The sequence below is a fragment of the Seriola dumerili genome, unplaced genomic scaffold, assembly GCF_002260705.1.
Source record: "Seriola dumerili isolate Sdu_G_001 unplaced genomic scaffold, Sdu_1.0 BDQW01000493.1, whole genome shotgun sequence".
NCBI lineage: Eukaryota > Metazoa > Chordata > Actinopteri > Carangiformes > Carangidae > Seriola > Seriola dumerili.
This window is the reverse complement of record NW_019174748.1, coordinates 410,311-426,246: the sequence shown is the minus strand read 5'-3', so window position 1 is coordinate 426,246 and position 15,936 is coordinate 410,311. Positions and strand designations below refer to the sequence as shown.

General features: G+C 43.3%; 1 protein-coding gene across 1 annotated transcript in view; it reads left to right on the top strand.

Moving 5' to 3' along the window:
- LOC111235435 (voltage-dependent L-type calcium channel subunit alpha-1D-like) overlaps positions 1-15,936 on the top strand; it is a 57,523-nt gene that overhangs the window by 11,930 nt on the left and 29,657 nt on the right. The window contains 22 exon segments of the mRNA XM_022763900.1: positions 915-1,066; positions 1,151-1,303; positions 1,882-2,078; positions 2,161-2,264; positions 2,420-2,571; positions 3,149-3,223; positions 4,100-4,181; positions 4,592-4,618; positions 4,715-4,875; positions 5,166-5,391; positions 5,566-5,773; positions 6,023-6,143; positions 6,321-6,396; positions 6,489-6,534; positions 6,961-7,021; positions 7,592-7,694; positions 8,568-8,697; positions 11,161-11,220; positions 11,302-11,408; positions 12,996-13,083; positions 14,705-14,812; positions 15,803-15,855. Coding sequence (XP_022619621.1) covers positions 915-1,066; positions 1,151-1,303; positions 1,882-2,078; positions 2,161-2,264; positions 2,420-2,571; positions 3,149-3,223; positions 4,100-4,181; positions 4,592-4,618; positions 4,715-4,875; positions 5,166-5,391; positions 5,566-5,773; positions 6,023-6,143; positions 6,321-6,396; positions 6,489-6,534; positions 6,961-7,021; positions 7,592-7,694; positions 8,568-8,697; positions 11,161-11,220; positions 11,302-11,408; positions 12,996-13,083; positions 14,705-14,812; positions 15,803-15,855 — 2,490 coding nt within the window.

Sequence of the window (15,936 nt, the reverse complement as noted above, 5' to 3'; positions counted from 1 at the left end):
TGTGTGTGTGTGTGTGTGTGTGTGTGTGTGTGTGTGTGTGTGTGTGTGTGTGTGCAAAATTTAGTCTTGATTTTTAATTTACATCAGTTTTCACATCATAATCTCTTCATCTTATTCCTCTGATGCCTTTAACTGTGTTTTAATCTGGTTTTAAAACTGAGCACAGAAAAACCTTCTGACTCTGCTGCTGGTGCAGTTTTAATCAGCTTCTCATGAAGTTGATCAAAGTGTTTGTTGGTTATATTTTCCTAAACAGGCTGGTGTCAGGGTTTAGATCCTCTGCTGATGTCTTTAATATAATCAGTAAGAGGCTGTTTTACCAGATTCCAGGTTCCTATAGGAAATCTTGTCTGCAAAGTATCTTAGTTCTGACTCATGTTCCACTGAATTAAATCCAGCTTTCTTGTGAGAACCCAAAGAGCTGAGTAGTGCAGGGAGAACACTGAGTATGGTTTATATGAAGATATAGATCACATTTCACTGCAGGTGATTCTTATCCAAGGTTACAGGATGCCTCTTGGGCGCCTTCCTATTGGGGTTTTCCAGGCACTTCCACCTGGTAGGAGACCACAGGGTAGACCCAGAACACACTGGAGAGATTATAGATCTCATCTGGCCCAGGAACGCCTCGGGCCAGATGAGACGGGAGGACCTGGAAAACCTGTGCGGTGGAGAGGGCTGTCTCGACTAACTTACACTGCTGCAACATTGACCAGGTTCTGGACAAGCAGCAGAAGATTCCAACCACAACATTTGTCTCCGCCGTTATGCAGATGACACTCTGCTGTACATCTCTCTCTGTTTCCTTTGTTCCCTGTGTTTTCTCTCTTTTCAAGGTCACAAAATGAAACCTTCAAACTGCACTTCACTTTTCGATTGTTAAATGAAGTCTTCTTCTGTTGTTGTTTGTGCAGGTTGTTCAGCGTCGTCTTGGAAACAATGACTCATAAGTCAGGCGAGCAGGCAACCACTCACCACGTGCCAGGGAAGCCTGGAGGTCTGGATGTCAAAGCCCTGAGAGCGTTCAGAGTCCTGAGGCCGCTCAGACTGGTCTCTGGAGTCCCGAGTGAGTCTACTGGACTTGAGAGTCAGTGTGTGTTTGTGTTGTTGTATGATTGTACACATGTTAAGCTTTGTGTGTGTCTGTCAGGTCTGCAGATTGTGTTGAACTCCATCATGAAGGCAATGGTTCCTCTGCTCCACATTGCTCTGCTGGTTCTGTTTGTCATCATCATCTACGCCATCATCGGTCTGGAGCTCTTCATCGGACGCATGCACAGAACCTGCTACTACATAGGAACAGGTACACACACAAACACACACTACACACACACATACATACACACATTTATTTATCTAGAGTTTATTCACTACTAAATGTTACCAATATATTATAATATTTAGATACATGGCCCTTCCCTTCTAAATTAAGTTTTGATAAAGGTGGTATATGCATTATCTGATCATATTTTGATGACGTGTAGCTGTTTAACTGTAAATGTTTAAGTGTTTTTTAGGGATCTGATATCTGTGACATAGTTTATCAAAAGAAAGTAAAATCTGTCTACATAAAGGTTCGTCATTTTCTGAATACCTTTCATTTTCTGTGACCTAAAGCCTCCATCCTTTTCAATAGATGCATTTACTTGTGACTAAATACGAAGTGATGTTACACAGAAAATCAGTGTTACAAATGACAACTTTCCAGTTAGTGTTCTGATGTCACAGCATCAGGCTGATGTTTAAACGTTCTGATAATTAAACAGTTATTGAGTTAACTAAATGATATAAAAGCAGTAAGAAGCAGAGCATTGATCTGAGAACTGATCTCTGGTCTGATTTAACCTTTGAACTCATATCTGACACTGTATTGTGTATCAGATAATTATGTGGAGGACGACCCGGTGCCATGTGCGTTCGCCGGTCATGGGCGTCAGTGCGCAATTAATGGCTCAGAGTGTCGGGGGAGGTGGGATGGTCCCAACGGAGGAATCACCAACTTCGACAACTTCTTCTTCGCCATGTTGACGGTGTTCCAGTGCATCACCATGGAGGGCTGGACCGACGTCCTGTACTGGGTAAGACTAAAGTCCCTCCTTCATCCTCCAGTCTTCTCTGTGTCTGTGTGTGATGAAGACGAGGATGTTTCCCTCTGTGCAGATGAATGACGCCATCGGCTTCGAGCTGCCCTGGGTCTATTTTGTCAGTCTGGTGATTTTCGGCTCGTTCTTCGTTCTGAACCTGGTCCTGGGAGTCCTGAGCGGGTTTGTCTCTCCACAACATGAAAACTTCACTCTTCATTGAAACATGTCAAATAAACATGTTCATGTGTTATACCTCCATGTTGAGACTCTATGAGATTTATGAAATTGTGTGAACGTTATGTGAACATTGTGTGAACGTTGTGTGAACATTGCAGAGAGTTCAGTAAGGAGAGGGAGAAGGCGAAGGCTCGGGGAGATTTCCAGAAGCTGAGGGAGAAGCAGCAGATGGAGGAAGATCTGTGTGGCTACATGGACTGGATCACTCAGGCCGAGGACATGGACGAGCTGGATGAGGACGGAAACCCACGTAAGACTGGGATGTGTGTGTGTGTGTGTGAGTGTGGTTTGACTGGTTGTGTCCATCGTGTCAGACATATTAAGCTACAGTCGTTTATTCACTGCTAAATAAAGAATAATTGAAGCTAATAGATGTCAATTAATGAAGGCAATTAGAGCAAATTAGTGAAGTTAATGAGGCAGAAACTCATCAGAGAATTGAGCTGCAGATACAACAACATTCTCAGTCTATGGCTTAACAACATGTTTTTCATCTCATTATGAGCTGTTTATTAAAGGTCCCATATAGTGTGAAGGTAGATGTCCATATGTTCTTTTATTATAAAGCAGGTCTAGGTTTTATATTAATACTGTGAAAGTATCAAAGAGCTCAGCCCACAGAGAAATGTACACAGCCTGTATTCAGAAACTGAGCCTTAAAACGAGTCAGGACTTCTGTAACTTTGTGATGTCACAACAAAGCAGGATGTAGATATCCAATGGTACACGGAGGACTGATGTGTTCACTGGGTCATGATGTCCCTGACTATGGAAGTGTCCTGTTTCTTTTGTGAGTCCTTGACCTGCTGTGTTTCTGTGTGTCTCAGGTCCGTCTTTGGGAGATCTGTCTGATAAGAAGAGAGGGAAGTTCGGATGGTTCAGTCACTCCAATGAAACACACGGTGTGATACACACCACATACACACACACACACACACACACACACACACACACACACACACACACACACACACACACAGCTGTGTGTATTATCACTTACATAATAACCCTCAAGTACAAGTACACTCAATGAGCATTTTATTAGGAACACCTGTGCACCTGCTCATTCGTGCAGTTATCCAATCAGCCAATCACGTGACAGCAGATCCAGGTGAAGCGCTTCAGTTAATGAGGAAAACTGTGATGGTGTGATAGTGTTGGTGTCAGATGCTGGTTTGAGTGTCTCTCAAACTGCTGATCTCCTGGATTTTCACACGCAGCAGTCTCTAGAGGTTTTACTCAGAATGGATGAAGAAGAAGTGATGGTGTGAGGAATGTTTTTTTCTCCAAACCAATCAATCATGGTCTGACTGCATAGTCTAGTCGAGTCGAGTATTGTTGCTGACCATGTTCATCCCTTCATGGCCACAGTTTAACATCTTCTAATGGGTAATTCCAGCAGGATAATGCTCCATGTCACAAACTAGTTTCATGAACATGAGTTCATTGAACTTCAGTGGCCCCCCCAGCCTCCTCCAGACCTGAATGTACACACACACACACACACACACACAGCTGGTGTGTGTGTTAATTTCTCTGTCAGTCTAAATGAGGAAAGACGTCAATGTGTCCCTGTAAAATATCTGGGTCTGTGTCTGACCCTGTTTCTAATCAGGAGCTTTTACTCTCAGTCTCTGTCAGTTCAGATTTCATCAGGTTTATATTCACACATTTTAATATGTAAACAAAGAAAGATATTAAATATTAAATACATGAAGACTGTTAAACAACAATAAAACAACATGTGGAATGAGTCCATCTCTGTCTCTCTCTCTCAGCGAGTCTTCCTGCCAGTGAAACAGCTTCTGAAAACACTGAAAACATCGACGAGGAACACACCAACTGCTGCCAGGCCTGCTGGTAACACACACACACACACACACACACACACACACACACACACACACACACACACACACACACACACACACACACACACTGAGGGGTCCTGGGTGTTTTCTGGGGGTCCTTGCACATCGCCTAATGAAAAGTCAGTTACAGTCAGAGGATGTTTAATGTTCATGTTGACAGTGTCAGTGTGTGATGTCCTCAAGGCCAGACTGAGCCTATGTTAAAACCTCATCCTGTTTCGAGTCCAGCATAGTAAAACCAGTTCGTAGACTTGCTACCACCAACAGCTGGACTGATGTGGATCAGCGGGTCCTGGTTCACTGTGTGTGGGTGTTTTTTTCACCTGTCTACACCTGTAGTCAGTGCGTGTGGTCTCTAACAGTTTTACTGTGAACTGACCTCAGTCCTTTTCCTTTCAGTGCTCGCATGATGAAGATCAGCTGCTGGTGAGTTCACTGACTGTCACACACTGAGGAAATTACAGGTTTGCGTTTGTTAATCACACACGTCACTGTAATGACTGTAATGTGTCTCTCTGTCAGTCGGACACTGCGTCGCTGGAATCGTGTCTGTCGCAGGAACTGTCGCACTGCTGTGAAATCTGTGACGTTCTATTGGCTTGTTCTGCTGCTCGTCTTCCTCAACACCTCCCTGAGCGCCTCCGAGCACTACAACCAACCTAACTGGCTGACACAAGTCCAGGGTAATGACACACACACACACACACACACACACACACACACACACACACACACACACACACACACATGATTTCCACTACTCTGGCAAGTCCCGACTAATATCTTAGCGTAAAATAAGATGTTGGTACAAACCTGATCCAGAAGAGAATCATCAATATGCAGCTTGATTTAAGTCTCCAGATAAATTCATCAGATTCTTTAATAACTGAGTCAGTGAAACAAACAAAAAATGAGATCATTCATGATACAAGTGAATGATTTACTGCTCAGCTGTTTCCCTCCGTCTCTGCAGACATCGCCAACAAGGTCCTGCTGTCTCTGTTCACCGTGGAGATGCTGCTGAAGATGTACAGTCTGGGTCTGGCTCACTACTTCGTGGCCTTCTTCAACCGCTTCGACTGCTTCGTGGTGTGTGGGGGCATCATGGAGACCATCTTGGTGGAGCTGGAGATCATGCCTCCTCTGGGCATCTCTGTGCTGCGCTGCGTCCGCCTTCTGCGGATCTTCAAGGTCACACGGTGAGAACACACACCTGGAGCAGGTGACGGCAGCTACACCTGTCCTCATAGCCCAGGTTCACATCCTCTGACACCAACACGTCAGACTTCAGTAACGTAAACTCACTCCAGTAGAGTAATAGTCAGTAGATCACTGCTCATCACCTCCTCTGATGTCACTTTGTGTCTGCTCAGCCATTGGACGGCTCTGTCCAATCTGGTGGCGTCCCTGCTGAACTCCATGAAGTCCATCGCCTCCCTGCTGCTGCTCCTCTTCCTCTTCCTCATCATCTTCGCTCTGCTCGGCATGCAGCTGTTCGGAGGGAAGTTCAACTTCGACGAGACGCAGACCAAACGCAGCACCTTCGACGCCTTCCCCCAGGCGCTGCTCACCTGCTTCCAGGTAACATCCTGACCCTCGTGGCTTGAGTCTGATGCTGCTTGTATCATCCTGCTTTTATCCTCAGGTTGTCTCCTCACTGTGCCTTCACATGTGCAGCAGCTACAGCAGATTTAACTGTAAATATACAGAGCAGGTGTAAGAAGGAGTGATGCTGGTAGTTGACATACAGAGTAAACAGCTGGATGAACACATGTCAGGTGTATACAGTATATACCCACTGTGTATTGATCTGTGTTGGTGTGTGTTCAGATCCTGACGGGTGAGGACTGGAACGTGGTCATGTATGACGGCATCATGGCGTACGGAGGCCCCGTGTTTCCAGGGATGATCGTCTGTGTTTACTTCGTCATCCTCTTCATCTGTGGTAACTGTATCCTTCACCTGCAGACCCACACCCAGGAGACCTGCTCCTTGTTGGTGCATTCAGGTGCCAGAGGAAAACATAGTGATCATTTTGAAAACCGTCCAACTCTGGTAAACACTCCAGTGTGTCATATTTTGTCTTGCACAGTGTTGCATGTTATTGCATGTTCTTAGCGTGTGTCAGACATCCTGCTGAACGTCTTCTTGGCCATCGCTGTGGACAACCTGGCCGGAGGAGACGGAGACGACAAGAAGGAAGAGTGAGTGATGGAGGGAGGAGGGAGGAGAGAAAGTGGCGTGGTGGAAGAAGGAGGACAGAGTGTTTACTTCCTGTTTCCTGTTGTTTCTGCAGGAAGAAGGAGGAGGGAGCTGTGGAGGAGGAGGCCGAAGAAGGAGAAGTGAAGGTGATTTTAATCTCTGAGTCAGTGTTGGGGAGTAACTGAGTACATTTATATTACTGTAGTGCTGTATTTACAGTTCAGGTCTCACATCTCTGAGGGAAACATATATCTGACAGAAAGTTATTAGTTACTTTACACGTGAAGGTTTGACGACGGCTCATAAAATGTTAAAGATTACACCTTTTTGACTTGTGGCCCCTCACAGACAGTCAGTTTGTCATGTTTCAGTACAGGAAGTACTTTTACTGTGACACTGTAACAACAGGAAGTACTTTTACTGTGATAGTTTAATGATGTGAAGATGTCAGCTCAGTCACAGGAGACGTCATCAGTTTTCTGACATTGTCAAACTTTTCCCTGAGGAAAGACTCTCAGGACTTCCTCCAGCACTCTGCTCAGTTTCAGCCTGACTGTCTGTTACAGGTGGACATTGATGCAGACACTGAGTACGAGGAGGAGGAGGAGCTTCCTGAAGGAGATGAAGGTCAGTCACATGATGTTGGGAGAGGATGAGCTGAGCTGCAACAGAGGACAACATCACTGAAAAAATATCATCCAAAAAATTTTTAAAAAAAAATTTAAACTCTCTTCTGCTCTGTCTGTCAGCGCTGTGACCTCAGCTGCATTAAAAGTTCAGTCTGTGTGACAGAGAACTGAGATCAGTTCTGTTACAACAAACCACAACATCACAAGGATCTGTCCTCTGCTGCAGCTTTCTTTCATCTTCATTTGCAGCGGCTTTAATTCGAATATTTAACTTACACATTATAAAAAAACCATAAATGTGATTATTTTGCCCCTAAAACCTGCAGAGGAGGGTGAGTAGTTCTTTATTTCTTGAGCCCTAACTGCAGGTCTTCCTATCTTCCCTCCACCAGTCAGAAGGTCAGAGCGACTTGTTTCCAGACTGAGGCCTATCACTCTCTGCTGTGAGAGTCCTCAGTGATAAGTGAAGGAGCCGCTATACAAGACTTCACCTGAGTTACCGTCACTTTTATCTGCAGAGACGATGATCATGAAGCTTTAAACCACTCCTCTTCTCTCTTCCTGCCAGACGGAGGGGACCAGTTAAAGATGGCCGACCTTGCTCCTCCTAAAGAGAAGATTCTTCCAATCCCAGAAGGCAGTGCTTTCTTCTGCCTCAGCAAAACAAACCCGTAAGTCTCTCTGCAACAGGGATGTATAAATAGTCCCAGTGGTCACTTGTGGGACAGCAACTAAAAAACCATGTGGCCAAAATATTAGCTGTGTCTCAAGTAGGGCTGTACAGTATGCAAAAAAAAAATCATATTGTGCTTACTTTGGCAGATATTGCGATTTCAGTTGTAATGGTCAATTTTGCGTTTCATTTTCATTGAAAAAATATATATAAAAATGTTGATGTGATTTTTGTTGGGTCTTGTACCAAACAAACATGTTCCTTTTCCTGGAGAATATGATTTGTAGGCCGGGGCGTCTTTGTAGCATGGTGCTAACAATGCACAACACTGTTGCGACACATTTTACCTTTATCAAAAAAATAGCAGCTCATGCGTTTTCTTGCAGCTCCTGCGATTTAGATATTGCACTTCGCCATATTGAAATTTCGATTATATTTCAGTTAATTGTGCAGCCGTAGTCATTTCAAAGGATCCTTCAAATGCGTCCTTTTCTTGGACAAGGAAGGCTCCAACACGTGGATCCTTCGTGGTCCAACCTATCCCAAGATTCATTGCGCACCGCTAATGAAAATAACTTGGCAGCAAATAACACTGATGGAGAGCCTGAGGATTACACTGTTAAATGTAAGTACTGGGTTTCAGCTCAGTTCAACAGCTAACGGTATAACTGTCAAAACCAAGGGCCTTAATACCTCAAGTTTTTGTGAAAAAAAGTTATGTGTCGTGAAGGTTACCAGGCAACAGGAGCTTTGTTTTGCGACGCAACAGTAAGGGCGGGCACATTGCATTGCCCTTGTTGGCGACCGTAGAATGTCAATGAAGTTCACTTTAACTTGGAATCTGACTTTGACTTTGACTCTCTGTCTCTAGTATCCGTGTGGGATGTCACACTCTAATCCACCACCACATCTTCACCAACCTCATCCTGGTCTTCATCATCCTCAGCAGCTGCTCGTTGGCTGCAGAGGATCCAATCAGAGCCCACTCCTTCAGGAACAACGTGAGTCAACACACACACAGTGGTTCTAATGTTGTGTAGAGTGTAGACCTCCTGTCTGTACTTCACTAACAACAGCTGAGCCTCTGCAGTTACAATTACATGTGCTTCTTCAAACTAGCATTGCTTAGGATTGTGGCTAAGCTAACAGTGGAGGGAAGTTGAACCTGAAGTCTCTGGGGGCTTGGGGGAGAATCTGGTTTGAGACTCAGAGCCAATCAGAGCAGAGTTTGGCTCAATGAAGTCACTGGTGATGTCATCAACACATCTCTGTGGTTTGAGCTGGGGGCGGGGCTTCAGTAGATTACACAGCAGAACTGGGTCAATGACTAACCAGGTTAAAGAGGGAAACGCATGGAGAGAAGATCACCAGTTTACTGTCTGATCCTGAAGACTGACTACACACACACAGTAACACACACACACGCACACGCACACACACACACACACACACACACACACACAGAAACACACACACACACACACACACACACACACACAAACACACACACACACACACACACACACACACACACACACAGACACACACACACACACACACACACACATGAGCACACACACACACACAGACACACACACACACACACACACACACACACACACACACACACACACACACACACACACACACAGTCACTCTCAGTGCAGCAGCTGTCTTTATGCAAGACGTAGCAATTAGAAGCAGCTGAGGAAAGAACGACTTCTAACATACAATCAACAACATACATATCCTGTGTGTAGACACACACACACACACACACACACACAATTCTCAAAGATGTAATTTTCATGTCCAAATTAAAGGATTATTCTAGTTTATTCCAACTCTGGTCTTATTTTGGAAGTTTTGTCCATAATTTCAGTTACAATAAAACTGTTCTTACCTTAGATCAGGTGACAAGGTAAAAATCAGTTAGAAGAAGTTAGACATGAAAGAAACACAAGCCTGTAGAAAGTATAAATTATATTGATTTTACATGTTATCTGTATGTTACCTAAGATAATATGTTAATATGTTTGGACACAAACCACTTGACTTGAGCTGTGAATCTGAGTTAAGAATTGACACGATCTAAAAAGACTTGTGACTGGACTTTGGGTTTTAGCCTTTCGACTTGGTAGGACTTAAAGACCACCCAAAACGCTAAAGAATCTGACTTCAAACACAAAATCTAGGAGTTGAACTTGACTTGGGACTTGGGACCTCTCTTGAATTGCTTGATTTGGCACTTTTCTGGATTAACTTAAACCTTAGACTACCTGTCCTCACTGTTGACTTTCCTGTTAAGCCTCGTTGACTTTGGTTTCGTCATGATTTGGGACTTAAATGTCTTGACTTGAGACTCGTCTGTTATAACTTAGGACTTGACTTGTTATGATTTGGGATTTGTTGGCCATGCTTGGGACTTAAGTTGTTTGGGTTTAAACCTACTTGTCCTTTCTACAGACAAACTTGTCCTTATGTGGGACTTCACAGTCTAACTTGGGACTTGTTGGTCTTGACGTAGGACTCACCTGTCTCAACTCGGGATTAACCTTTCTTGACTCAGGGTTTGTTGCAAATTTGTGGTTTTTCAACGTGGGATCTAACTGTTTTAATTTGAGCCTTTTTGATTTAGGACATACCTGTCATAACTTGGGAAAACTTTGACTCAGGACTCGATTTTTTTGATTTAACTGTCTTGAATTGGGACTTTCTCATCTGAACTTGCCATTGCTGGTATGGTCTGCAGTTACCTGTCCTGACTTGATATTTGTTGGTCTTGACTTTTTGGGACTTACCCATCTTGACTTCTAACTTAATTCTCTTGATTTGGGAGTTACCTGTCTTGACTTCGTACTTATTGATCCTGACATGGGAGTTGTTGGTCTTGACTTGGTATGCATTGATCTTGAATTGGGACTTTCCTGTCTTTACTTGGGTTTTGTTGGCTTTGACCTGTGACCTTTTGGTCTTGATTCAGGATGTAACTTTCATGAAGTGAGACTTGTTGATCCTGATGTAGGCTTGACTTGGGATAAGACAATCTTGATTTGGGAGATGATCTTGCCCGCTGACCATTTGGTCTTGACTTGGGACCTAATTGTCTTGACTTTTGGTTTTGTTGGTCTTGCCCTCTGACCTTTTGCTCTTTACCTGGGTTTTGTTGGTCTGTGATTTGAGGCTTGATAGGTACAATAAGTGTCAAATCAATCGATCTCAGAGCCTAAAGATGGTGATGTTCATCTGCTCAGCACTTTGGTCCAAACACTTCTCTAAACATCTACTGGACAGATTTTTATGAAATGTCTCAATCGTGCGCTGCTCTGCAGTTAAAGGAAAGTGGAGATACTTTGGTGGTTATTTCTGTGGTGTCATGTTGGAATAAAGAATATTTAGTTGAATCTGGAATGATTTTATTTCCTGTCTTTATGTTAACACTCAGTGTGTGTTTGTGTTTGTAGATCTTGGGTTATGCAGACTATGCCTTCACCTCCATCTTCACTGTGGAGATCCTGTTAAAGGTAAAAAAATCATCTTCAGTCAGACCTTGTTCTTTTTTTCTAGTCGTCATTTAATGCTAACATCATCTCTCTTTGTGTCAGATGACGGTCCATGGAGCGTTCCTCCATCAGGGCTCCTTCTGCAGAAACTGGTTCAACTTGTTGGATCTACTGGTCGTCAGCGTCTCACTGGTCTCCTTCTTCCTGCAGTTAGTACCAAAATTGGATTCATTTTCCTTTAACCATCAGTTCAGCAACCGGATGAATGTTATGACAGGACAATACCAGTTTTTGTCATGTGTTAGTCTGTTATTAATTTTCCAACAACATCACCAATGAGGGCAGCTGTATGACGCACAACAACTGTAAGGACTGGCCAAGAGGTGAAGGCAGGAACATCTTCAACCAGCCAAGGATTTATTTTGTCTGCTCAAATCAAAACAGTATCGTTCAGACTGGATTCAAACGAACTGAAGAAAAATTGGCAAACAAGGGAATAATAAAATACCTGGGTTAGGCCCATGGCTATTCTCAGCTAATCCCTGAGGAGCTTGCCCCCCATTGCTTTAAACAGGAAACTCTTCCAAGAAACAAACAATGGTTAATTAGTTATTAAGTTGGTTATTAATTCATCCACTTAACATTGGTATGAGATAAAAAAAACATAGATCACCTTTTAAAAGGCTCTCTCCAAACCCCCCCTCTGTTCTCTACCTCACATAATACAGTCTGGGACCCACCCACTATAAATCAATTTGGATTCTCCCCCTTCCTGTTTAACAGTCAGCCCACCTGGACTCAGGTAACAACTATCATTCCTCTAAAGCTAACAAATTTAGCTTCAGAGGCCTGGGGCTGCACACTACAAGAACTGAATAAAGCAACAATAGACAACACTCCTAAAACTGTTGTTGTATTTCAGTAGCAGTTTTGTTAGCCAGTTAGCAACAATAGCTGCAATATTAGTAGCCTACATTAGCAGCCATGCTAGTGAAAGAGTCACTAGCATGGCTAACACTTTCTTAATTTTTCTAAATGTTAGTTTCAAGAGAACTAAATAGAAATGATGTGATTTTGATTGAATGAAGACGTGACTGTGTTGCAGCAACAGACTCACACACTGTACAAAATGACACATGTTGGTTTTATTGATAAAGAGGGCTTAAACCATTTTGGAATGACGTCAGGTGTTCAGAATTTATCAATATCAGGTGATGTTTTTAATATTTCAGGGACACATATTTTCTTCTCTAACCAGCATATTATTCTTTTTTTTGCAAAGATTAATCCTCCGTCAGTTTTCAGATGAAGTTCCTTCCTTCTAGATGGCAGATCATTCAGATGATGATTTAAACTCTTCAGTAATACATGCGATCAGGCATGGACAGTAAAGAAGTAGTAAAGAAGTTTACTTGAGTCCTATACTTAAGTATATTTTTCCAGTATCTAATTTACTTGAGTATTATCTTTTATTTTGAAAATGTGATAGATCATACACTGTGTTCATCACAGGATGAAAAGCCAATCACTGCCAACTCTTACACCATTAGTAAGGTGGTCTGGTTTGATTCTGTCAGTGTCCTAACAACAGCTACGTTAAAGATGAGGCAGAAGATTCTTCAGCAGAGACTGTGGTCTGATCTGATGTCTGATGTTTGATTTTGAAAATGATCAGCTGGAGTGTGAAACAGGTTTTATAGTAAATGGACTCTAATATGAATGTGTGTGTGCTGCCCCCTGCTGGGAGAAAACTGTCCCTAACAGCTGACTGACCCACGCTGTGTTTGTGTCTGCAGCTCCAGCGCAATCTCAGTGGTGAAGATCCTCAGAGTCCTCAGGGTGCTCCGACCTCTGAGAGCCATCAACAGAGCCAAAGGACTCAAGGTCAGTACAGACACCTCATATGTTTGTGTAGCAGAGCTCTGCACTGGATCAGGACAAACCCTTAGACAACAACCAGATGGCCTCGTTGTTTGTCCCACACCAGTTTGTAGGCTCAGCAGTGATGTGGATCAGACATGGCTGTTCCTTGTGTTGGTGATGCTGTAGTGTGATGTCATCAAGAGGAACATTACACGGGCTAGTGTGAGGCGTCCTGAGATAAAAACCATCAGCAGGGATCAGTGCTCAGGGCTCCTGTAAGAAAGCTCTTCATCATCACCATCACTAACATTAGTGATCCAGAGTGGACGAACATAAAAAGGTCGAGACACAGCTGGACTGTTGAGGGTGTGGTAACTGACCTCTGAGGCTGTCGTGGCTGAATTGATTGGCTGGTGAAGTTAGGTGGTAGAGCACCTGTAGCTCTGTTAAAGGTAAACACATCACTGTGTTGGTTAGAGTCAGACACACAACTTCAGTTTTTACTATTATTATTATTATTATTATTGCTATTATTATTATTATCATACGAGTGCTTGCTCAGTCTCCCGTTCACTTCAATTGAAGCATGAACAACGTACAAAATTCAGGAGTCTGTTTCCTGTTTCACCGCAACACATTCACAGGTCAGAGGTCATAGTTCACCTCAGCCAATAGAAAGACTGTGGTTCACATTCAGTGATACTTAGCAAAAGACACTGTGTGAATCTTGAGCTCTAACAAACAGTAGAGTTCATTTCCTTCCTCAGAAAACATTTGTGTAGCTGATTGTTTATGTCAATGTTTAGCTGCAGTCTTCTTCCTTCTGTCTGCTTTGACAGGTCACCTCCACCTGTACATCAGAGGAATAGTGTGACACCATTGGTAGGAATGTACATTGCGACACCCCGCCCTCAGCATGTGCACAAGATAAATAAAATGGGGACTCACTCATCAGCCTCTAGATCCACTATATTCCCGTTAATCTGACCCTCATTTTGCCGCCTTTGCTCGTTCACACTGAACCAAACGAAGCTTCATGCTCACTGTGTGATGTCAGATCAGGCAGTCGTTCAGGAATCAGAGATGTGATGTAACAACAGTGTCGGCGTGTCCAGCCAGGCTGGCTCTCCCTTTTACACAGACGGTGATCCGGCTCTGTGATGACCTCTTCTGGCGGCTGAAAGTCACACTTAATCACACTCCTCACAGTGTGTGATCAGTGTGTGTTTATCACCTGCAGCAGAAACAGAGTGCAGAGGAGTGTGATGTCATACTGTTCAGTCAGAGCATCTTCATCAGAGGACAGACTGTCTGTCTCAGATTAACTCTGGATTCAGTATCTACAGAAGAATGATCAGCAGCTGCAGTGTTTTGATAATCGATCAATAGTTTCCGTCATTTTCCAGCTTCCTGGTTCTCTCCGTCATGCGTCACTGTAACTGAAGATTTTTTGTTTTGGAACAAAACAAGACATGCTTGGTCCTGAGAGGATGTGATGGGCTCTGACAGAATGTGATTTTGACTCTGTGTGTGTGTGTGTGTGTGTGTGTGTGTGTGTGTGTGTGTGTGTGTGTGTTTGTGTGTGTGTGTGTGTGTGTGTGTGTGTGTATGTGTGTGGTTGTGTCTGTGTCGCATGCTGCAGCATGTGGTCCAGTGTGTATTTGTGGCCATCAGGACGATTGGAAACATCATGATCGTCACGACTCTGCTGCAGTTCATGTTCGCCTGCATCGGAGTTCAGCTCTTCAAGGTGAGTTTCACTGCTGTGAACTCTGCTGCTCAGTGTTTGTCAGTTGAACCAATGAAATCCTTTACATTCAGTTTGAAATAGACACTATGGGACTATGGGATCATGTCTGGGGTAAAAGTTGAGATATTTTAATCAGCTCATTGTGGAAAATAACCACTAAACCAAAAACATTGAGGTCTGATCTGAACCATGGATTTGGAGAATGATGACACCTGATCAGTTGGTGATGTCATCAACTGAACAAAAATATCTTTGTTCTTCATTTCCTCATTGTCACTTTTTGACGCAGCTTGTTTTTAAACAGAGATCAGAGGCCTATACTACGAAGCAAGTTTAGTTCTTATTTCCAGTTCTGGTCACAGAGTCTCCTCGTGTTATTCTGAGCTGCAGTGATGAAGAAGAAAAAGCATCATCACTGTCAGGAATCCTGTCGGATTAAAGAATCTGTGTTCAATTCAAATGAAGCTATAATAGTTATTATGTAGTTATTTAGTGTGATAAACGCTCCTGTTTGTTAGAAGCTCTGTTTTGAAAACCTGAGTGGACACATGGAAAGACGCAAACAGCAAAACCATCCACTGATCTATACAAATATCTACTGATCGTTATTATTGATCACTTCATTTTAAACTCTTTTGTCCTTGTCAGGATCCTGTAGGAATGATGACTCAGTTTTTCCAGTGATCTGAGGGGTCAGTAGTTTGGTTGTTGACAGGTTTTATCCGGCCCAGAGAAGGTTAGGAAGGAATTCAGCGTAAGTTGCCATGGCGATTTACAAGTGAACCACCGTGGTAGGACTGAAAACCCAGAGTTAAACCTGAAGTTACGTCAGATCCTGCTTCGTAGTACAGGCCTCAGGTGTCAGGAAAACGTCCGTATTCCACCTCTGACAGATAATGTGCTTGATTTGACTTGACTGTGTTTGTGCTTTCACTTGTTTGATGAGTCACATGATTACCTGTTCACTCAGGTGTGTGTTTTGTGTTTCAGGGTAAATTTTATCGCTGCACAGACGAAGCCAAACACACTCCTGAACAGTGCAAGTGAGTTTATGATTCTACAGAAGAGACACACATGTCTGTGTGAATTGCTGAGATATAACTGTGTGTGTGTGTGTGTGTGTG